Below are 25,843 nucleotides of genomic sequence, written 5' to 3'. Positions count from 1 at the left end.
CTTACACGCAGCTATTGCCAGTCACTAAGCTGTACTTTAGCATGGGATGGTAACGTTAAACGAACTTAGTTAGCGAATTCCTGGAAGCTTACATAATTCACACTATCAGTTAACTAACTAGAGCGATTAGTAGAATTAGCAAGTGTGAAGGGTGTATAAACGCCTATGACAGGTGTTTTTGTTTTCTTTTCGACAGAAAATAGTCCATGATCGGTCGAAAAGTTAAAGGCGTGACTTTTCACAAAGTTTTCAAGATAATATTTATCACTATTTTCAAGGGAGTGGCATTCTGAAAGAAAAACTGAATCATCGATTAGTCCCTCTAAAACACGAATCATGCCAAAACGAAATTGATTTTTTTTTCAAACTATTCTATCGAATCCGGAAGCACGATACAACGGTTCAATCTATAAGCAATCCATTTTCCAATTCCAATATAAGCGTAGGTATATACTTATTCTAAATGCTGTCGAATTTTTGTTCCTGCGTTTCGTGTCCTAGAAAATAATTGTATTCGCGCCTTACTGCTACTACTCAGCCTGAGAAACAAAACCAACAGAGAAAAATAACAAAATAAAAGTATGTCCCAATTATTTGCCGACTGGCCGACTTCTGTAGGGCCCCGATCGGCGGCAGAACATCGACGACTACCGAAATTAGATTGGTTCCTTGGACGTGCGAAGCGTTGCCAACCTTTGCCGCGGCAAATGTCAAACTGACATTTGCGGCCGTGGTAGTTCGGTTGCGTGCGATGGTGATTATTATAATGCTGCTACGGTAGATTAGATTATGTGGTTAAATTATCGGTGACTAATATGCCGGTTTGGGGAAGGGAACGAAACACTGAGTAAGTGATGCCAAATGAATCTCCTCGGGACCGCGGATCAATCCTCGCGAGAGTGATTCGGTTATATTGGCCATCGCCATCGCCATCGTCATCGTCCGTGCAGAGTAGACAGACGTTTGTTCGACATTATTTACAATAAGCGTCGTGTTTTGCGCCGACGATGACGTTGACAAGAACAGCGAACAAACGAAACGAAACGGGTGGCCCAATATGCTCCGAAAGGGGCAGCCTAAATTTAGAACCGATCCTGCTTTGGCTGGCTGCATCACCAGCGAAACATACGAATTGTCACATAGTTGCCTATGCAAAGAATGTATTAATTAGACTAAAGATCATCGCTTCATGAGCAGTTGTTGTGAGCTTGGTAATGGAAGGATGAATTTTCCCCCTTTTGCTGATCTTTGCGACAAACAGCAGCATAGGTTGAGCTTAATTTGATCTTGAATTAGCGAGATTTCGAAATTATCTCTTGTGCTGCTGTGTGCCACGGAGTCCTGCACCTGTGCAGTGGAAAGGAAGATAGTGACTCCCCGTGTTTTAATGGAAAGACTTTCTTAATTAAAAGTTAATTCTGAAGACAAAATGGCAGAATTGCGCGCACGATCGATGATCGAAAGAAAGTGCAGCAGCTGGATTGGAAAACGCACGACGATCGAAGGAAAAAAAGCCCGACAATTTGAAGTGCGTGACGAACTTCGATTCGGTCGTTCTTAATAAATTAATTTTCCACGACAAAACTCGGAAACAGAACTCGATTATTCCACAAGACAAGCTGACCTCACTCGTTGCACGCTGAGCAGCAAACAGTTGTAATAAATAATTTCCATAAATGTGCAATAATGCTTAATTTACTGTTTCGGGTGCAGAACTGCTATGTTGAACGGAGTAAAAGGAAGTGTGCGATATAGTTTTTAGCAACAATTTGCATATTAATAACTGCTCCATCCAGGGAAGAATACATACAGAAACACGCCGGCCTACCGGGCTCGGGACCGTAGGAGTTTATCACATACATATCGAAGCACAGCCCTGCGGGAATGGTTATTAATTTGTTTATTGCAATCATTATTCCCAATTTATTTACGGGGGCTGCTGTTGCGGCTGCTTCTGGCAAAACCCTCGCCCCCCCCACCTTCCGTTGCCCCTTAACTCCTTAGTATGATTTATGACCAATCGACTATCGTTTCTTTCGTTGTTGTAATTATGCTTTATGGTACTGCAGCAACAGCAGCAGCAGTGTGCGCGATGGCATAAAATTAAATCGCGGCAACGCTTTCTTCGCTTAACACGGTACTAGACCCCCCCCCCCCCCCCCCCTTCATCTTCCCACCCCAATCGCCGCGGCCTATCAATAATCATTGGACTTGACAAAAAAACAAAGCAGGCGTGTTCCTGCACTATTAATCATGTCATCAAACTTCACCGTACGCTACTTATCAACCGCTACCGGTAGATGTCGGACGCCATTTTGCCTTAGGTTTTTTTTTTGGAGAGGTAGCCTCTGATACAACAAAAATAAAACTCTTGACTCCTGTCACAGCGCGAACAAATAGGATGGCAGTGGTCAGCTCATCGCTCGCTGGCACGCGATTATTATTTTATTTATGTTTATTTACTCGTTCCGACTTTCCTCTAGCGAGCAGATACCGAACAGTTGTCGGGCGGCATTTGCCTGTTTACATGTTTGAATTATTGTTGGTCTGGTTGCGAATCAACCATCTGCGAATGGTTCCATGTAACGGAATCGGATCGTTTTCCGGCGCTAATTGACTGGTCACAAGCCAATCACAAAGCAGATAAGTTCATTCAAATTATATTTAAAAATGAAATTTCGAATTCGAAATGTGCATCGATTCGAATAACGGTGAAGCATACACTTTGTCAACATCAGTCATGCAGTCAACAAAGCAGACGAGCAGCACAAATTAATTGGCAAAAAAAGACACCACCAACATTGCGTTTGGCTGTTCTACTGGCGAAATTGGTAAAAGTTCAAACCCATCACTCTCGGCTGCTGCTGCTGCTGCCTGCAGTTGCATCTGGTTAGCAATCATTTCTCGCGGCGAGTGTCGCGGCGAGAAAAGAAAATGTAACTCATTTTAATTAACGGCAATAATGTGAAAGGACAGATTTTTAATCTTTGATCTTACAAACGAAACACGGCAGTAGCTAGTGGCAAACCTCAGCTATGTTCACCCCGCGCCCCCTAGAATGCTGCGATCTCGCGCACACGTACTTCTCGTCATGTATGTATGTATGTGTGTAGCAACATGCCAGAAGAAAACATTCCATTGTAAATACTTTTATCGCACGTCTCGTGTGACATTTGCCTCTCGTATAGGAAAGTTCAAGCCGAACGTTTTGCAGCGAACGAGAGAAAATAGTTTATTTATAACATTGATACGGTTTTTCGCAATAGACTTCAATGGTGATGGACCGTATTTTTGGGGTGGATGAGGTGAGGAGACGACGAGTTGACATTTGAGAAATCATACAGGACAAGATCGAAACTGTTCGGTACAATCACCGTTCAGCTATGGTCTCATCTCAGGTCAAGTTCGATACGCACATTTCAATTAAACCTAAAATCATAAATATTTTGTCACATACGGGACGGGATGCTCCATCATTCCAGACGTTCCGACACCGTGCTTTGTCCGTGCTTTGGCACACAACGGCAGATGAATCCATCGTCTTACATCGGTTCCCTGTCCCTCTGAAGGGTGCTAAATGACAAACTACGACGCAGCGTCCTCGGCGGCTGCTGGTTTGACTCGGCACTCGGTATTAATTATTCCCGACATATTTATAAATTCGATTTTATCTGTTTTCCTACCAGCGATCAAACCCAATCCAATCCGTTCTCCTCTGAAGTGCATCGCATGAAAATTCGATATTAATTTTCCGATTTTCGCCTGCTTTCGGCACGGCATACGCTTGGCAGTCGTGCGCGCGGATAGGTTAATAACATTTCGATGAAATCCGTCGCAGTAGTCCTTGATGGGAGATGGTTGTTTACGCCGGTTGCTTAGTATTTGCACTAATTAAAATCGAAATAGCGATCAGCAGCCGAGATGTCAACGAACGAACGAACGAACGACTGACTGACGAGTGCCATTCTCCTCCCCGCTCCGCTCCCCGCACGTGTTTGAAAGTGACGCTGCGCCAAACACGGTAAAATATGACGAACACTAGCGCCATTGGCACACTCCATAAATCAAATCCTTCACGCTTCGCCGTCTAAAGATCAAACATCCGAATTCGGTGCTCTTCAAGGAAGAAGCTTCTTAATGATAATTGATTACATGGCATTTATCATTGATTAGAACCGAAGACCGAAGAAAGCCCGTTGCCGGAAGGCCGTTGTTTACATTTCAATAAATGTTAGCAGGACATGAAAAATCAAATAAATTCTCGCCGATTTCCCTTCCCCCATTCTGTTGTCATTGTACAAATATTGAAAATATTTCATTTTCTTCATTCAGCGTCGATTTCTTCAATTTTTGTCGCTTACCGCAATGAGGAGGGTGACATCGCTACCCCCCTGCGTCAATTTCCCGAGGAAACTCGGCGCCCGCAAATCCAAAATACAGCATAAATAACGTGTATCCAGCGCGATATTTATACCTTCTTTCCGCCGCTGCCGCCGCCGCCACATGCCGCGTTTTCTTCCGCGCTTCATTCGACTGATCACATTTTATTAGATTTCCTAAAGACACTGTGCGGCACTTTCCAAATTTCCACGAATTTTATTGCCGATGAAAGGCGAATATTACCATACAAAAGCATACGCGGTAACCTACCCTTGTTGAAGGGAACCGACCCGGGTGGAGGGGGGGAAGATGAATTTTCCGGGTGAAAGGTGCATTACCTATATATCTATCGCGGCGCTCTATGCATGCTGACAGCAGAGGATTCAAGCCCGCCCGGGCGGGGGTAATAAACAGCCTGCTTCGGTACAAGATTAATAATAATATTCGTGCCTCTCCCGCTTCTCGCCCGCCGCGAGCGTTCCGTCACAATATCAAAGGAAGTGGATATAAATATGATAAATATAGATGAGAAGGGAAATTTAATTCGGCCTCTTTTTTTCTCTGCCCCGAACCGAACGCACCAAGATGAGCCTGGACGGATGATTTAGAAAAAAAAATCTCGAGACGTTGTCAATGCGAAAGTTATGAGATTTTTCTTTTCCTCACTTTCCTGCCGACATTGTATTAGCAATGTCGACAAGAAAGTGATGATATGTTGATGATTGTTGATCTCATTCGCAGCTTAAAACAAAAAGAAAACTACGCTCTTTTGCTATCTTTTTGACATTAATCAACCAAGAACTAACAAACAAAGTGACATTACTTTGTAGAAAATATAAATTACCGATTTTTATGCAGATATTCCCAGCGGTAATTTCCGTCATCCATTACAGCTTTGAAAAATTATACATTTCATACAAAAAAGTATGGATGTGTAATGTCAGAGACATAACTGGAAGTCGTGAATAAAAATAGCACGATTTCTTTATACTTTTGAATTCGAATTGATCGTTGATCGATTGTGTGAATCGTGAAACTTTCCCCCTTTTCACTACTAGAATTTTTAACGATTGTTGACATCGATTATCTCATTTCGGATTTGCATATTTCATTGAAAGAAACTATCAAGATGCTGTACAGGATTCATTTCTGCCTTTTAGAACCAAATTGTGAAATTCTCTACGATATTTAGGAACATTTTTCTCGAAGCAAATAAAATTATTTTGGATTTTCACAAAACTGATGATTTTTACTTTCGATTTGGAAAGAAGTAATCTTAATAGTTTTTTTTTTTTAACAATTTTTATTCAGGCCAATTTGCGTATAGCTTTACGTGGCCGATTTACCCATGTTTTTGTTACATAAAATTATTTTTTTATTGTTGGATCTCGTTGTCACCCTTCTTCTAGGGGGAGAGGAGCTTCCATTTCCTTCTAGCGAAGATTGGAGGTCATTTTGTCCGTTGCTCGTATCATCCATTGCTATATCGTTGGAGTTGTGAGCGGTTTCCGTTTCCTTGTTTTCGTTGTTGATCGCCGTCTTGGGTTCATTTGCAGTTACCGTAGATGCACTTTGTACATTGATTGCAGTTGATAGTTGGTTAGATGGTGAAGGTGTTTTTGAAACGGGAGCACTGCATTCACTAGTTTCCGTTGTTGAGCGGTTGTCCTTGTTTTTGTTTGTTTTGTTTCTTTTCGCAGTTTCAGTGCAAGGTTTGCCGTAGTGTGCAGGTTGTTCACAAAACTGACATGTAACCAATTGATTTTCATACGTAATCAACGTTTTACACGGATGTATCCCGTCTTGACCACAAATGATGTAAGATGGAATTGCTTTACGTAGTTGCATACGTACCACTCGCACGCCATTCCGGATACCCGGGAAAAAATTCCGCCATACTTCCTTTTCGATGGAAAGAACTTCACCGTACTGCGACATACATTCCCGAACATACCCCTCGCTGGTCTGCGGGGGAAGGTCATGCACGCGTACTTCTATGGCATTGTCCACCATGTACACAGGGATTTTATATTTAACATTGTCATGATCAATACTGTGCACCCCGTTATTAACCGAAGCAAATGCAATTGCATCTTTTTCACGTTTAAACATAATGTACACACAGTTCGACGCCTTGTTGAATTGAATCTCACTTACATCATTAACGTTTAGATGCATTCGTTCCTTAAGCAAGATTTCAATTTCGGTTGCTGCAGGTCTAACTTTGCAGCGCTTGAAATCAATACAAATTGAATTTGGCCTTGTAGGCCAAGTTTCAGGCTTTGTTAAATCGTATTTGCCCATTTCGTACACTCTATTGTTCACTGCACTGTATTGTCTTTGTTTCTGTCGTCGCGACCGTAAGAAATTTTGGACTGCGTCGGATGCGATGCGAGCACGAACTGAATCTTAATAGTTCTTTAGATAACATTTAGAACCATTAGAACGGCTGATTTTATATAATGTTGTCCACTTTTCGTTTTTCGTTTTCTTTCTCCCCAATGCAAACGACCAGCAGCTCTGTTGTCTGATACAATCGACACATCCGCTCGCAGTGCCAAATAAAACTGGTTTAATGCGTCTTCTCGCTTTGACGACCGGGCGGGCAAATGAGAACTACGACCTGAGTGTTTGAGGTTTTTAACCACGCTCTCCGATGCCGCCGTTTGAATGCGTCTTCTCGTCCCGAAGTCTGCTTCCATCCAACGCACAAGAAGAAATTATCGATTTTCGACCACGGTTCCCCTTCTATAACGTTCAGTTGAAGATATGTGCCTGACTACCTCAAAATCGTCGTCCTTGCGCGAAAAACCCAAGCGAAAGTGAAGAGTTTTCTGCGTTGGTTTCAAATTTTGAGAAATCTTAATTTTTGAGTTGTTTGTGGTTATCTCACACTGTTCAAAATATTATCCTAAATTTCTGATCATATTTTTGATGAAATAGTGAAAGAATTTATGTTGCTGCCATTCATACAAGTCGAGATATTCACGATTAAGTTCTGTCCATTCTTCCATACAGCTAATTTTGAAAAGGCGCCCCATAGCAAAGTAAGTCGTATTCACGACAAAAAAAATCAATGATATAAATCACTGGATTTTCTTGCTAGCACTTTTCTCGCAGGATAGGATAGGTTTCTTATTCTCATTGATATCAGCAAGGGTCGAGGGACAGTTGGTTCACAGATTTCATGTTCTTCCATTTTTCTGACGTTGTTGTTTTACCTTCTGTTGTCCAAAATTAAATTCCCATCGTTTTTATAGCTTTGCCTGAGAAGTACTGGAGCAAGATGAAGTACTCAAATTTCTGTGGCACAATCTTCTACGTACCCTTGGATCTTATATCTAGCGTTTTCAACGCTAGGCATTGTGCACAATCGAAATTACAGCAGCGAATCTTTATTTAGACAACGAACTTATAATTTTGTTTAATATGTGCAGCACCACCTTGTTTAGATCGAGAAACATTTGCTCATTCAGAAAAAAATAACTTTTTTTTTGCTGTACATGTACATCTAACATGACAATTCTTTAAAATAATGGTAATTCAAAGTGATTTTCTTATATGTTCACAACAAAATCTTATTGTATTTTGGGATCAGGGTCATTTCGCCGAAAGCCATTTCGCCGAAAGCAGTTTCGCTGAATGCCATTTCGTCGAAAGAGTTATTTCGCCGAAAGGGTCATTTCGCCGAAATGACTTTCGAATAAATGACCCTTTTGGCGAAATGGCTTTTCGGCGAAACGACTTTCGGCAAAATGACCCATTCGGCGAAACGACTTTTGGTGAAATGACCCCCTCCCGTATTTTTAGTGGTCATGCCGACTGCAGCTAAATCATGATCGTTCGCGCATTTATGTACCGCGAAGCGTTGGTACGAGTGCTCCAGTTTAAAAACATTAATACAATTTTGTAAGACTATCAAACCTTACATTTTTTGGCAGTGTTTTCTGAGACTTGTTTAATTACTTTCCTTGGCGTACGACACAATTGTTAATAATTAGGTTAGAAAAAGTATCTGTAACTATTCTATCATTCTAAAACTTTTTTTTCTACTTCGTGAAAACTCTTGTGCGATCTTACTCAACTTCACCTTAAGATTTATTTAAAATTGTTTGCGTGGTCATACATAAAAACTATTCAAATATGATCTAGAATTAAATATAGTAATCTCGTTAGTAATTTCAATTATATTAAACTGCTTTTCGAACCTGATAATATCGATAATTGGTGTAATTTTCCACACTTAAATGAATTTTGCTATTTTAATAGACATATATAATCGAACTTAATTCGTCAAGATAAAAATATTTAATTTCTATACAATTAGATAAAAATGAAAGGTTCGTCATCAACATCCAGTATTCAAAAAAGTTTTAGATCTGAAACAACTTGTAGGGTAAATAGTGGGTTGTAAGCGTATACGTTTAATTAATACAGCAAACTACTTTGAACCTGTGTGAAGAAATACATAACATTCAAAATGTGGAATGAATCCCGCAGCCAAGGGAAACACGAAGAAAGTTTCCATGCAAAAATCAACACATTTGCTCTGAAAGTACCGGATTATCCGTAGTACCGGATAGTAGATTTTATCCGGTTCTCTCATTGAAAGGATGTCCCGGATGTCGCACTAAAAATGACTTTAAACGTTTTCGGCTCTGGAAAGTTCTAGTCCGGTTTTGGCATACAAAACATTAATTCGGTTTTCGTATTCAAAACTTTTCAAAGGGGCCGACTCGGCGTACGATCAAAATTAGGTTAAAGTCGGGTATAAATAAACGACATAAAAAAACTTGAAGGGTTTCAACGATAAGTTGCACGTTTATATAATGCATAATCACTTTTTGAAAACTGCTATGTTTCAAACAGTATCACACACAGGGATTTTTTTATGAAAAGCTTTAAAAGTTAATGTTTATTCATGTCTATACATGTTAGCTTGAATATGTGTATTAGGCAGCAGAAAACTTTTTTGTTGTTGTCGCTCATTTGAATCACGATGTAAAAATTTAAAATTATACCAAATGGAACTGAATGGAAATGGAACTTAGATTCAAAGTTAGCAAAATCCTGCACTCCTGTTACTTCTGTGTATGATATTCAAGCTAAATAAGGTAATATTATTCAGCTGCATAGCACGCACAAAGATTGGACATGTTTTTCTTATTATTATAATTATTATTCATCGCAGCATGTATAAGCTGTTTTTCTTTTGATGATATTACTCCACCACGACGGATGAATAAATTTATAATACATCACGACGCATGGAATTTCGATGCAACCGACGAAATAAACTTACCCAACGAGCCCAAAATGATTGATATCGGAAAATCCATATCCGATAAAATTGAGTGATAATCAGCATTGACGTTTACGTCACTTATACCATTATATCACCGGACTGACAGCCATTCGAACTTCAAACCTGTTCAATGTACACAGAGTATCATTAAAACGAGCTTAACTTTGTTGAAATGTTGAATCCGAATCAGACAGTGATACTGATGACAATGAAGACATCTTTAAATTCTAAGTAAAACAAAATGTTATCTTATCAAAAATTATTTGTTTCAAAATTGATTATAATATCTACAATCAATATGTTATATGAAAAGATAATACTGAGTATTTTTATTCATTCGGTGAAACGACTTTGAAAAAGTATACTGTTCTTATATAACGTGCGACAAGTTCATAGTACTGAAAGTGTTTTCAATACGGTACTGTTTGACATGGATATTTTAACAAGTTAAAACTGCTACTTGGAACGTGTGTCAATGATACTGGACGTAACCTATTTGATCTGTTTTACTTTGACATTAGAAGGAAGCTCTGAGGCTAAAAAATAAGTATTCTTCATAAACAGGATCATAACCCGCTAACCGCAATTTAATTGATTGGAGTGCTCCTCCAATGAGCTACACTGGAAATGCGGGATAACTTAACTCACTGAAACAGTGCACCGTACACATGTTACACTGTGTACTTGGCGAATCTCTGATCTCAAAAGCATCAATTGATTTTCTCAATCGCTTTTCGCCCTCATAAATCACAAATTGAAACCCTTGCACATTCTTGAGTCGTTTGATGATCGGACGAGTAGCCAAACATAGGAAACTATTAACCGAACCCAGCACACGGAAATTGGCTATTTTTCATTCCTGTGACCACGCGGCTCTTCGCGAACGATAGCATATCCGGTAGATTGGTTCAGCATAATGCAGTCTTTGAGAACTCCTGGTGCAGTTTCGGTCGGCTTTGAAATATGCTTTCCTATGTTTTGACAGTAATTAGAAGGAACCGATGGCGGCGTGACATGCCCGTGCCGCGCCACACCACGAGTCCAAGAGTCAAAGAGTGTATCATCATCCTTTGGCGGGATACGGTTTAATTGCTACCGACTTTCGATACGATCCATTACCAGCGGTGTCGGTGGCGCTGTCCGAAAATCAGTTTTAATTATTACAAAATTCTAAATTATTTCATCATTGCTGCAATTATAGCTCGCGATGATTGCCGCTGTTTCGAGAGCCATTATTAATTGCGATAGGTGGGAGCGTTCTCACACCTCGTTTTCACTAAATTTGAAAATTTTGACGGCCAACGAACACCAACACGTGCGGCCATTTCCATTTCACTAACCTCTCACCGTTTCCGAACCCAGGGGGGGGGGGGGGGGGGGTTGGGTGCTGGTGGACAGATGTAATAAAAATAATTTAGTAATAATCACGATTTGCAGTTCACACATGAACTACAGCAAGTGCGTTGCGCTTTCACCGTTAGCATGGCAGCAGTAGCAGCAGCCGTCGCACCGAAACGGAAAACTACGATAAAACCTAATGAAGTGTCAATTCGAAATGAACATTGCATTTTAAAATTTAGAATTTATAAATACGGCTCATCCACCGTTTGACCGACGACGACGACGGCGACGATGACGGTAAACTATGGCCAAATATTCGACAGCTGAACGAGCTAGACTCTGGGTGTGCGATGGACGTGCCAATGCTGGACAACTTTAATGGATTCGTCTCATTACGCTTGCTAAACGATGCTTTTAAGACATCGAACAGGCCGAGCACTTTTTATTCCTGCTGGTTACAAGTCGAGCGCGGTCGAACCGCACGACCGAAACTATCTCAAGCTTATGATGAGCTTGTCAATTGGCAGTAATTACGACTCCACCTATCACGATCACGCCCTCCAGGCAGCATTCTTCGTGTTTCGACAAAACGGTGCACGGTTAACGATTTGTTAATTAAAAACCGAATCACTGCACGTGTGCAAATATCCCGAAGGCTATTGGTTCTCTCGTTCATTCGTTCGAGAGCAAACTGATTGAACCCTAACCTGCCACCCACCAACAATCACGCGTTGAACCGCGAATTCAATTGCGATAGGAAAAAAAATCACCTTTTTTCCTATTCGCCGTGGTTTTTTTTTCCTGTTGTATGGATAACGAATGTAACCTCGGGGCTGTATTAATAGCAAATAAATCTGTTGTTTCCAATAGGCACAGCGAGCGTAGGCTCACTTTCGGGAAATTATTATCAGTTCGCCTGTAGGGATCTGACGAAACGGAAACAGTCTTTCGTTTTCTTTCTTCGGGTTGTCTCGAATTTGGGACTGGGGTAATCGTACCTACCGACACATTTTTCGTTAATCATTAACTGAGATCAACGTATCAATACCCAACAGAAGACGGTTTGGGAATGCGAACAAATGATTTTGTTAGGAACAACACTCGAACTTGCAAACCTTTTCCAATCACTGGAACTGTTCTACTATGTTAAATATTGTTCTGTATGTAATTAAACACATTTCACAAGACAATTCGATTAAACAGAGCTTCGGACATTTACACTTGTCAACTTCGATGTAGTTCTTTACAAGCTACAGCTTTTACAAGCTACAACCAATAATTGATATATTTTTGTTTCCACCGTTCGCCCGATAAAGATATGTGACATAATAAACATCTGAATCTCTTTTTGTGCGATTTCAGTTGGTACGTTGCAATCATACAAGTTTCTAAGGTAAAATTTGATGAATCCATCAAAATCTTGTTCACTTTGAACTTCGTCTAAAACTGTTCTTCCGCTATTACGCAACGGGCAACTTGAAGGAACTTAAAGGAAAATTGTATGATTCAAAATTTATATTTGATAAAAAAAACATGAAACCCAAATCACCTAGCAATAATAAAAACCGTTTCTAATGCTTAAAAAAATTGTGCCCAAACATTTTTTTGAACCCGAACCCAACCCGTAACCATCTACAGTACATATAATTTATGCAAAAAACAGCTTTTTATATTTTGCATGTATAAGGAGTGTATCGAAAATGAGCTATCCACAAATTTTTCTTTCAAATTATTATAAAAAAACGACGAATTTATCCTTTATTGTACGAGATTAAACTTGAGCATAATGAAAACCGGATGAAATTTAAATTATTCCTTCACGAATTTTCGAACTTTTGATCAAACGCTCTTCATCAAGTTCCGGACAAGTGTTGCATCGCATTTTTTGGACGCTTGAGCCCAATTTTTTTTTTTGAATTTCTGCATGTTCCCAGCTGCCTTTTTGAAGACCCTCATCACGATTGCCCAGTAACGTTCGTTGGGTCGAAGCAGAGAGCAATTGGGAGTGGTTTTGGCATAGTAAGCCGACGCTAAATCCGGCCAAAACAGTGGAGGTGTACTGTGCTTCTTATATAAAGGCAGCAATCTCCTCTGGAGACACTCAGATCGATAGATTTCTGCATTTATAGTTCCGGTTGTGTAAAAAATGGTTGCCTTCAAACCATAGGAACATATTGCTTGCCATACCAGTACCTTTCGCCCAAATTTCTCCACTTGAATCGACCTGTCCGCATCGCTCACATCCTCCCCAACGATGACAGTAAAGTATTGTGTACCTGGAAGGGTTTTTAAGTCCTCCTTTACATAAGTTTCATCGTCCATCAAAACGCATGCATCCGGACACTGCAAAATACACGAATACCAGTTTCGGGCCTTTGTTGCTGCTCTCTTCTTCTGTTCTACACTTTGTTTCGAGATTTTCTGCTTCTTGTAGGTCTTCAGGTGATTTCGCCTCTTGATACGCTGGATTATTCTGACATTCGTTCCCGCTTTTTTGGCCAAGTCACGTACTGACATTGATTTGTTCTTCATGATTAGAGATACCACTTTCTGGTCCAGTTTCGGGTTGGAAGAGCCGGGTTTTCTGCCTCTTCCTGGTAGCTCATCCAAAGAGTAGTGTTTCCCACACTTATTAATGATGGTTTTAACACTGGCATGATGAATTCAAAAACCACTTCGCCAATTTCCCATAGTAATACCCTTCTCACTAAGCCATGTGTCCAGAACCTAAATTTTCACTTCCTTTTCAATACGCTACAAACAAGTAAACAATCGAAAGCTGACAGCCAAACGCACAGCATGCTGTGATCTGAGCATAAAAACCATCACAAATACATGCATACAACACAAATGTATGTGAATAGCTTATTTTCGATAAGGAAACCAGACTTTTAAAATTTTGAGTGAAATAACTACTATACATTGAATTTTTTTTATGCGTACCGCATAAAAGAATCGCATAAAAAAAACGCATAATTTTGAAAATTTCTATTAAAAACCGCACAACTTTTAAAAACCACATAAAAAAAACGTAAAACTTTGAAAATTCCCCATAAAATTAACCACGTAACTTTGAAAATTCGCATAAAAAACCGCATAACTTTGAAAAGTTTCATAAAAAGAAATTTGAGTGCATATCAAAAATTAAAATGCTATGCTTTGAATGAGTGTATATTCTTTAATTTTAGTCTTTCAATCATTGTTTCTGACTTTTGGAAACTCGATAATATTTTTTCATAGCAAAAGAAAAAAAGTCATGCATTTGAAGGTTAAAGTTTAATAGAAATAAAATACTTCTTGCTTACAAACTTATGGTTATTTAGTCTATCTGGACTCTGTAAATTCATCGAATTTTTATGTAAAGTCAAAATTGTGTGTTTTCAACAGTTGGTTCAATTGCAGAACATACTCCGTAGAACAGTTCTCGTTACCCTTTGAATATCAGCCAAATTTCAAAATTATTGAATGACGACTACATTCTGAGAGTGGTCTAATTCTAAACAAAATTTACAGTTTACTACTGCTACTTGCTTCTAAAAAAGTTGTAAGATTTGGAGTTTTTATGACAATTAGTTCAATATACTTGGTTCACAGTTGGGTTCAGTGCGGTAAAATTTCATTTTCAATCGAATAATATAATGACCGTCAGCATATCCCTACTAATTCCTTTGACTTTTGCTGCCATTTTCAAGCGAAGCTCGTCAGTTGAATAATCGTACCTTGTCATTTGAAGTTTTGCTTGCTCAGTTTCAAGTGCCAAGTAGTCTAGCTGCTTCATTGTCTTCACTCTTGGTAGTGAGCAAGTTGGAATTAATAGAACTATAAATGGAGTAAAGTAATAAAAATGAAAACTGAAGGAGGAAACTATTAGTTTATGTAAATTCTGTAAATGATATTTCAGCTATCTAATTTGTCTTTCATCGATTATTTTGAACCAATTCGAATGTTTACACGAACCTCATTTGAAGGCCGCTCTCACACTATTGAAAGAAATATTTTGTTACTTCAAGAGATCAACTGACGGTGGTAAAACTAAGCTTCGATTGAAAGAGAAGCGAGTGGAGAACTGAATGCTGCCCGTTCGATACCTCAGCGATACGTACGTTGTGTGTATGTCAGAGTGTGAAGTTTACTGCAGTAGGGTAATCGTCAATGTGTTCTTCATTCGGCTTCAATTGAATTGAATGAAGTTTTATTGCACTGATTGGGTTATTACTTCCTTCTAGAATAGATTGTTTTTTTTTATTTAGGACCTTTTTTAACTTTTGTCATTTTGGTTCCGTCGATAGAATATAAGTATTACATCGAATTGAAATATTCGATCAATGTTTTAATAGGAAGCAAATTATGCAAAGCTTCCTATCCGATGGGAAATCAGTTTACACAGTTCGAGAGCTAAAATTCTAAATCAGTTTTCACAGTTCGAGAGCTGGAAAAAACATTATTCCAACCAAATGTTGATGATGTGATATTCATAATACCACATGACTAATCATTCCAAAAAAAACGAATCAGTGATCCACAAAATCTTTCGCACCCCTCGCCTAACCACCAACGACACTCATAATCAATCAAAAGAATTGAAAATGGCACAACCCCGCGAGAAACATCCGATCTCAACTTGAACCCAACTCGAGTACAAAAGAATGCTGGTAGTTGTTCTCGCTCTCTCTCTTTCTCTGTCCCGAGTTCGGTTACGGATCAATAGCGACCGAAAGAAGCAATCGCGCGCCATCGGAAGGAAAAAGAGCATCCACAAATGACAGACATTTGTAGTAATTACTTCCTCCTACAATCAAGTCTCCGGCTGTAGGGCTCTCACCGCTCAACCATTCTTCCCCAGCAAGCAAGCAAGCAATCGGGCCGGGATTGTCCTTCAATCATTTCCAACACACAAAAAGTAGATCTTTTCATTGAAACCGCTGCCACTTGAAGTGAAATACCGGAATCCCAACCCCGCGGCCCTCGGCTGGAGCCGGAGTAGTCTTCTAATGATTCATCTGAAATCGGACTTCTCGTCTTTTCTTCTGTGGCAAGCAAGTGAAGAGAAGAAAAAAAAATAACGCAAACTTCCAATCAAAGCTTGCCATGACAGATAGGGGAGGAGGACGAACGATTCAGTGGAAATCGAAACGCCACTGCTGCTGCTGCTGTTGCTACTGTTTAATGACAACTTCTTTGCGTGACCACCGAATGCAGCGAGAAAGGTTCGGTTCTTGTTGCGTGCACTAATGATTGAATCTCGAACTGTGCATGGATTGATTCCACGAAAAACCTTCAGATGTTAAAAATCTCATAGCAAAAAACCATAAATTCAAGGTTGCGAATATAATGTCCTTCAACTATTTGCAAGACACTATCCGACAAGTCCCGACAGCCACTCAAGTAGCTTCCCACGTATTTTGTTTACATTAGTAACAACTCTACTGAATACATTCCGATTTTTCTTGTGGTGCATTTTCTGCACTCGTGACAGCATCCCCGTGTGGTTGCCCCTTTAAACGCTATTTAGTTCCGCGCACGGTTTTCCAGATGCCGTGTATAAGGAACTATCGAAATGATCCCATGAGCAATAATGACGATGATGGTCGCCATTTGTTTCTGCTGCTTGTGAGCGTTCGCCTTTATGAAAGGCTTTTGCGGGGCTGTGATGGCCAAAGGGGAAAGCGATGTAAAGTCGTTTTATATAAATTTTATAAAAGCTACAGCATATAAATATAGATCGGGACTTGAGATTGCACATCGTCGGGCTCTTTTTTTCCTACGACCAGTGCCGATGAAGGTTTCTGACAGCACCAGAACAGAAAAGACTACGGCGATGATGATTTGTTCGCCGGTATTAAATGTAGATTCCCAAATGAAACAACGAATAAGACGCGAATGAAAAAGATAAAAGCGACGCCCATAATCCTCAGTCGCCTCCGATAACTCACACACGTCTTCCGTGACAGTGACCGCCAATAACTGCCTTCTCAGGACTTCCACTCACCGATGATAAGTCTCATTTTTGTAACTCCCCCCCCGCAATGTCGGTCTGAGATGCCTCGTTTTTTGTTTTATGACAGATATGTGCTAATTACAGGTAAAGAACCCGGAATGCCATCCTTCGGACGGCCAGACGGTTCCGACATGAACGACGATCGAATCCAGCATATTCTGTCCGAGGCCCAATCGATGATCAAGCGAGATCCATCGGGTCTGTCAACTCCTCAGCATCCCACTCAGCAGCAACAGCAACAACAACAACAGCATATGCACCAGCACCTTCAGCTTCAACAGCAGCTGCAGCTGAGTTCGCTGGATGACTCCCAGCATAGTGATAATGATTCCAAGTCACCGCACAGTCGGGACGTGCAGTCACCATTTGCCAAAGATTACCTGAACCGGAGAGCCGCAATGAAAAAGTTTGAAAACGAGGACATCCCACAGGATAAGATAGCAAAAATTTACCAGGAAGAGTTCTCGAAGCTGATGCGAAGTCCCCGAGAATTCCCAAGGTTAGTAGTTAACAGTTACCCAAATCCGTAACCATCCCGATTCTAACAACAGTTTTCTTCTTCAGTTTTCTCTTCCCACACTTCCTTAGCGGTGGAATGCCACCAATGGAGCGTCTACAGGATGATAATATTCGCATGGCTTTGGAAGCCTACCATCGGGAGTTGGCTAAGATTCAACAAAATGCTGCAGCCGGAGGTGGCCTGCCGAACATGCCGAATATCTCCAACCTCCCCAATTTTCTGGCACTACATCAGCAGCAGCAACAGGCTCAACAGCATGCAGCCGCTGCTCAACAACATCACCAACAAACAGGACTCAACGGATCGGTACAAGATCTGTCGCTGCCCAAGGAAAAACAGGCAATCAAATTGAACGGATCGATGACCGATCTGGAGTGCGAGATTGACGCCGCGAACAAAGAAGTCGACGATGCCATGAAACATAGCGCGTTCAGCCTGGTGAAACCAAAACCCGAACCAGGCACCTGTACACCGACAACGACCGCATCCTCCGCTCCAAGCCCCATTAGTAACAGTATCCTTCCGCCGGTGATCGCTCCCTCGGAGGAATTCGGAGTTACTGCTAGTCCTCTTCAACGGATGGCATCGATCACCAATTCTCTGATAACTCAACCTCCGGTTACTCCCCATCACAGCTCCCAGCAACGACCACTGAAAGCCATCCTTCCGCCTATCACCCAGCAACAGTTCGATCTGTACAATAATCTGAACACCGAAGATATCGTTCGACGCGTCAAGGAATCCCTATCGCAATACTCCATCAGCCAACGGTTGTTTGGTGAGTCTGTACTCGGTCTTTCGCAAGGATCGGTAAGTGATCTTCTGGCACGGCCGAAACCGTGGCATATGCTTACTCAAAAGGGTCGCGAACCCTTCATCCGTATGAAAATGTTCTTGGAAGACGATAATGCCGTTCACAAACTGGTCGCCAGCCAGTACAAGATTGCACCGGAAAAGTTGATGCGAACTGGCAACTACAGCGGAACTCCTCAGATCCCGGGAATGATATCCAAACAAATGCCTCCGATGCCGAAGATGCTCAGCGACTCGATCAACAAACTGCAGCAAGATCAGAAAACTCTCCTCCAGCTACAGATATCTCATATGCAGCAAATGCCTCCCACTTCGCAAGCTCAACAGCTTCAACAACATCAGCAACAGCTGCACCATCACCAGCTTGCTGCTGCGGCCGCTGCTCAGCATCACGCCCAACAGGAAGCGGCTGCTCGACAACTTCCTCCATCGTCGCAACCGTCTCCTATTCCACCTAACCAGCAACAGTCACAGTCTCAGTCCGTTCATCAACAACGTCAGCAGCCGTCACCGCAAACAATGCTACTGACGCCACCTGGCATTCCACCACAACACGCCATTCCTCTGCAAACACCAGGACCACACGGTATGGATAAAAAATCCGTCATGCTAGGAGTCCACTCACCACAGCAACAGCTTCAACATCAACAAACCCCAACATCCCATCATCAACCGGGACCACCGTCTGGAGTGAACACAATGCGCGGAAGTCTCCATCAGCACATCTCGCCGACCGTGTACGAAATGGCTGCCCTCACCCAGGATCTTGATACCCAAGTTATCACCACCAAAATCAAGGAGGCACTTCTCGCAAACAATATTGGCCAAAAGGTAAGTTTCCTAGGAAACTCGTTCGAGTGACAATCACTCATAAATTCTCGCTTCTCCTCCCTTTACTTTCAGATATTCGGTGAAGCTGTTCTCGGTCTATCGCAAGGGTCCGTATCGGAACTACTATCCAAACCGAAACCCTGGCACATGCTCAGTATCAAGGGTCGTGAACCGTTCATTCGCATGCAGCTCTGGCTGAGTGACGCTAACAATGTCGAACGGCTACAGATGTTGAAGAATGAACGCCGGGAAGCTAGCAAACGGCGACGATCGACCGGTCCTGGAGCGCAGGATAACAGCTCCGACACCAGCAGCAATGACACCTCCGAATTCTATCACTCCAATTCACCGGGACCGGGATCGGTTGGTTCCGCTGCTGCCCCACCCAACAAGAAACAACGGGTGCTTTTCTCCGAGGAGCAGAAGGAAGCCCTTCGGCTTGCATTCGCTCTGGATCCATACCCGAATGTGCAAACTATCGAATTTCTGGCAACCGAACTTGGTCTCTCAACACGCACCATCACCAACTGGTTCCACAATCATCGAATGCGACTGAAACAGCAAGTTCCGCACGGTCAACCAAGTGAACCGATCCCATCACGTGAGAATCAATCCGGGGCACCGTTCGATCCTGTGCAGTTCCGAGTACTGCTCAGTCAGAGGTTGATGGAAATTCAAAAAGAACGCATGGGATTGAGCGGAGTTCCACTGCCGTATCCTCCCTACTTCGCGGCAAATCCAAATCTTGCGGCGCTGATTGGCAGAGGTTTCATCCCCGGAGACGTCGATTTGGCAGCAATTAACAAAGCCGTTAGCGAGCAGATGAGCGGGCTGGACCTGTCAATGCCGTCATCGGTTAAGCGGGAAGGCGAAGAAGACTACGATGAGGATGGAGAAAGCGATTCCGAATCCGTCGATGATGGATCCAAACGGGGTGAGATGGATGACCATTCGGCGACCAGTTTGTCACTGGCCAGTCTGCAAGCCATGTCCCGGATAAACAGGCGAAAACCGGCGGCACCGCAGTGGGTCAACCCGGACTGGCAAGACGACAAGAAGACGAACATTCCAGGCGGTGGAGTCGACGGCAAAAAAGACACCGATTTGATCAACGGTGTGTGCTTGTTGCAGTCGTCGGAAGGGGTACCGTCGGTACAGCAGAGGTTCGTCGCAGCGATGGCGGCCGCAGCAGCTGCCGTAGCTGCCGCGGCATCCGGAAGTGACAACGAGAACGACGACGCAAAGTCAACTCATTCGAAACAGTCGGTTGATGATCGGACGGAGGAGGACGATCGGCCGGATCCGGTTGGATCGATCGCGGAGAATGGAGCTGAGCTGAGTTCCGAGAAAGACAAGGATCTGGTCCAGGTGAAAACGGAGATGATGGAAGAAAACGAACGGTGGGGCGAATATTGAGCTCACTTTTTTCCGAAAGAAAAACAAAGCATGCTATATATAGAGCCAGAAACAGAGAGAGAAAGAGGTTATGAACCAACGAACAAAGTCAGCGTATGCTGCGATGGGGTATTTAAAAATGTCAGTGCAATCGAGAATAGCTAAAAAAAAAAGTACACAATAAGCGAAGATATGATGCGGATAAAAAAAGAGTAAAGTCTGAACGCTTCCATGCTGATAGAAAAAAAAATTGTTTGGAAGCGGATTGCGGACGATTTATTGTGATTAAGGAAGAATGTCTTGTACTCTTCTGTTTTAAGTTGTTATCAAAGTTTTTACATAGGATGCTCGTACTATTCTTTTCTAAGGTAAACAAAACTGTCTGCGATCCAACTTCCTCAGTTGTAAACATATTTTTAATTTCCTACCATTTTTCCCTGTAAATACTAACTTTTATACGAATCGTTTAGTTTACCACTTCTACTTTTTTTTGAACTATCAATATAAGAAGACTGTTAAAACAAGTTTTAAATAATATAATATTGATACAAACATAAAGAATTAGTAGTTTCTAAGTCGCTAGCATAACTTTGAAAAGGGATAAACGTTTTTTTTTTTTGATAGAGAACAAGAAAGCGAAAACTTCGATCTTTTTTCTGTTTGTAATTTTATAATCGTAAGAAACTGAGTTTTCTCCAAAATTGCATTTACTTCTACCTTCTCTCGAATCTTAGCCGATAGAAATGAGCAAATAATCGCATAATAGTAACATAAACGTACTTATAGGTAAACAAAAACTAGCGATAAATGTCCCTTTTAACCCCCACCCCGAACCGAAATCCCTAAATATATCCCAAGAGGAATAAAGGATATATATGTAATCAAAAACAAAAATATATGAAATGGGAAGCCCGGAACGGAAAATCAAAATGTTAGATGAAAAAAAAACACAGACATCGGGGAAAAGGCTTACTCTGTACATAGTGAAATGGAATCAATTTCCGATTTAAGATACAACTAAACCGGAACTATGAATAAACTCACACAGAAAAAGTAAACACAAGTAAAAGAAAAAGGCCAAATATTTAGCTGATAATATTGAAAATCCCCCAAAATAGCAAAAATTTTAGGTTTATGCGGATTTCGATCTGACTTGTAACGTCGGAGGAATATCTCTTTTTTTAAACAATTATTTATTTTCTTTCCGTTTCATTTGGGCGGTGATAAGCATTTTTCATAAGTTGAAACAAATTAAGCAAAACATACAGGATTTTAGAAACTCAAAAAAAACTGCATCGTAAAACCGAACGAATGGAAGGAAGCATGTTTAACGATTATAGAAACGATCTCAAAACCAACCAAATATATTTAAACAACATGAAGGGCAAATGCATCAACGTTTAAAACAAATAGGATTGTATTTAGTGAACGAACAAACAAGCAAACAAAAGTCAGTAATCGAATTTATCGGGTTCTCTTTTCAGCGGTGGTCTGTTTGTTGAGATTCATTCATCATGTAAAACTGTTTCAGAACATGCCAACTCTATGTAAATCTTTTGTAAATAGTTTCTTCAGTTTGAACAGAGCTAAGTAAAACTTATAATGGATAGTTTGTTTGACGTCAGGATTTTTCAACATAAGAGAAGAAATAACATGCACAGAATAACTGCAAAATGATGAACGCATATCCGAATTTAATAGAAAAAAAGTGAGCGAGTATCAAGTATTTATTCAGAATTTTAAACGAACAAATAGATCCGTTCTTAACCGAAAACCGAAACGGTCAAAAAATAAACGAAAGGAACCATAGTCCTTGCAAAAAAAAGTAACCACAAAATTTAACAGCAAAAGTAAGCATCGTAGAATATACAACAGAATTTAGCAGTTGAGTTCTTTAAAAATTCTTTTCGATTGCAAACTTTTTCCAATAACAGATACCACAATTTTGCGCTCCGTGGACGACGAAAACAACCAGAAAGAAAAAATTACAACACAAACAATCAAATTGTTTGTTTTGGAATGCGTGCGGAAAAAACGATAATAGCTAGGAATGTGAATTTTATACCGAAGTAAACTGTAAATTCAAGTTAGAATGTTCCAACCAAAAGCTGGAACGCATGAAACGAACGAGAGTACTTTTAACAAACAGGAAAATTATAATACGTAAATGCATCATTCAGAAACAAATGGAATGTAGCGAATATAATCCCCTGAAAAGAGCAAGGATAACTGAAATTTGAATGCGTTCATAGTTCAAAAGAATGTTTATTTCATAATGCTTTCTGTTCTCGAAGAATTTAAATTACCGTTTGGAACAAGAAGCAAAAGCAAGATGATGGGAAAATGATTGACTTTAGAAAAGTCAAACAAACACAAATTATGTTTTTAAGAATGATGGAATTTGTTAATTTATTATTCGGTTAGTTTTTATGATTATTATAACGATTAACAACTACTTTTGCTATATTCTTAGAAAGAAGAAAAACTTAATTTTACAGCAGAACTCTGTTCACTTTCTTTTTTTTTTACTGTGTGAATGCCGAAGACGGAAGATGTAGATAAACCGAATGTGAAATTGTTGATAATTATTTTCTTTCAAAAATGCAACAATCAGAACAAAAGTGGAATCATGTTGAATTAGGCGAAATTTTAAAGGTAAAATAGAACAAAAGTAGAAACCGAGAGACAGGCATGGTAAAATTTAAGTGTCTATACGGAGGTGTCTGAAACTCGAGGATCGGGAATTTAAGGCGATTCATTGACGCGAACATAAAGAAAAAATAATGCAAAAAATAGAAAAGAACAAAAAAAAATTCATTAATTTAACACCGCAACCGTAGCTCTAGCCATTAAACGAAACAAAACAGTAAAACAATAAAGCTTTCCAAAGTTTGGGTTGCCCGAGGTAGACAGGGCTACACAAATGTAATCATACGGAAAAGTGGATGGAATAAAGAAATCTGTAAATACCTATTATCATATCATTATATTATATTAATTAATTATAATTATTATATTAAAATTATTATTACAATTATAATGGTAATATTATTACATTGAATGAATAAAGTAAAACGGTAATAAAATATTAAACACTTGAGTTATCATTTGAAAGTTAGAGAAAAGAAAAAAAATCGTAAATCGTGACGAGGTCACATCATATCCGAAATCGAATGAAAAAAGCGAATCACTTGATTAGTCTATTTCTAAATTACGAGGCAATGAGTTCGTTATCTATAGGATCGAAAGTTGGTATTAGAATGTTCATATTAGAGATGGGCAATTCGTTCGCGAACGGCTCAAAAGAACTAGTTCTTTTGAAAGAATGAACGAGCTATAGTTCTGTTTTCGAGAACGGTAGTTCCTCAGTTCAAAGTCGAGGGATCTTTTTTTTTTTTGTTTTTTGAGCTCGCTCAACCTTTTTTCAAGAACGGTACTAATAAGAAAGTTTCGTCACGGAACCTCAGTTCTACTTCGAGGGACCTTTTTTCCTCGCTTAAGCTTACAAAAGTAAGTTCTCGATTAGTCTTTGACAAACAAGCCAACTATGAATAGAACAAACGAACGGCTCTGGAGAACTAGTTCTTCCAACAGAACTCTGCATCACTGAACGGTTCTTTGAAATGAACTGTTTTGCCCATCTCTAGTTCATATGATTTAACAAATTATATAATAGTAAACAATCTCACATCTAGTGAGTATATTAGTGAAAAATATCATTTTAATTCCATTTTTGAACTATACTTAACTATAAAAAGCTCAACACATTTTGTTATAGCACCATCATTAACCGATTCAATATGTATGGTTTGTGTCTTGGGTAAACGACCATTTTACCACATTAGCAACTTTTGTGGTGAAGTGGTGAAAGCTCTTTTCTTTCAGCAAAACACGTGAAACTTTTTCGGCCGCAAAGCGTGAAGATATCAATAAATTCGAATTATCATTTGTTTGCGTATTTTGTGAAACACGAATTTAACATTGGCCTATTTAACCGGTATCACTTCACTGTAAACGGAATGTAGTTTCTTTATTACGGAAGTTGGTCCAGAGCAAAAAGTAATTACTTGGATGAGCTTTGTGTTATTATATGAACATCACATCAAGTGAAGAGATTTGTCGGTGGAAGTGAAAGTAAGCACATTTAAAAGAGTCATTTTCTAACACAGTAGCATAAAGATTTTTGATACAAAACGGAAGTAATGCAACTGAAAAATTTACCTTACTTTCCGCACCGGGTTTATTGTTTCCAAACAACTGAATTTTAGTGTCTAGCAGAAGTGCTTTTAAATTAGTCGGTATCGGTCCGCACGGGATGCTGTCTGAAAAATTTATGGGACTTTGAACCACAATGACGTAACGTTGGAAAACTGCGTCCAACGACCAAAAAATTACTTAATACGGGAGCAATAATGAATTATTTTAATACCTTTGTAGGACATCTAACCTGTTACGCACACTACTTATAAATATCTCTATAATTCACAACATTTACAAGAACACATTTAGAATTATCCACAATTTGCAAAATTTGCAAGAACACAATTAAAGTAATTCTAAAACTTGTAATTACACAATTGAAATGAAGAAACATGTGACGATATTTTCAGCAAGTGCACAGCTTGCTATGATTATATTAACATGTATTTCTCCAGTTTTGGAGACTTTGTGAAGCATTCCACCCGCTGGTAGCTACATGTCGGATACAAATTATTGGAACATTTTAAAATCTGGAGAAATTTAGCTATTTCATTAGAAGCATGAACATATTTTGGAATGATAAATTTACGGAACAGCGCAACAGTACGCGTTGCATATCAATAATTTATTTATTCATTTTTCGCCAAGCAAATGAAGACTACACATAAATAAGTTACAAGATGTTCTTATATAGTATACTGCGATTTAATTTGATTTTGTGGTATAGTAAAGTCAAGATGTCCTCAGCAGAGATGCCAGGTAAAAAAATCAAATATCGTCAGACACGGTTACAAAAGTCTGTAAATTCAAAAAAAATGTCTGCGGGTTATAATACACAAAACTGACTTAGTGAGCAAAAAATAACAGCGCGGCCTTTTCGAAAGTCTATAAATTTTGACGAAAGTCTGCAAAAAAACTCTATTTTCAAATGTCTGTTGAAAAGCTTGTAATAAAAATTGTCGTTCAGTTCTCCGTACTCAATTTCACCGATTAACTGGCAGTTCTTCATTTAATCGTTCAGTCCGTCAGTTTTCTTTTAATCAGAAAAATGTGCCTCCAT

General features: G+C 40.0%; 1 protein-coding gene across 4 annotated transcripts in view; it reads left to right on the top strand.

The window, feature by feature from the left end:
* The window catches only part of LOC131428125 (homeobox protein cut), a 363,609-nt gene extending 339,933 nt beyond the window's left edge, over positions 1-23,676 (top strand). For 3 of the 4 annotated variants that reach the window (XM_058591805.1, XM_058591803.1, XM_058591806.1), the window contains 3 exons: positions 17,109-17,523; positions 17,589-19,188; positions 19,261-23,676. In XM_058591805.1, coding sequence (XP_058447788.1) covers positions 17,109-17,523; positions 17,589-19,188; positions 19,261-20,604 — 3,359 coding nt within the window. In that variant the 3' untranslated portion in view covers positions 20,605-23,676. The remainder of the gene's footprint in view (positions 1-17,108; positions 17,524-17,588; positions 19,189-19,260) is intronic. The other variant, XM_058591804.1, reaches the window with a different exon arrangement.
* Positions 23,677-25,843: the final 2,167 nt, after the last annotated feature.

Source organism: Malaya genurostris, chromosome 2 (assembly GCF_030247185.1).
Source record: "Malaya genurostris strain Urasoe2022 chromosome 2, Malgen_1.1, whole genome shotgun sequence".
Classification (NCBI taxonomy): domain Eukaryota; kingdom Metazoa; phylum Arthropoda; class Insecta; order Diptera; family Culicidae; genus Malaya; species Malaya genurostris.
The sequence above is the reverse complement of the archived record's forward strand: the minus strand, read 5'-3'. Positions and strand labels throughout refer to the sequence as shown.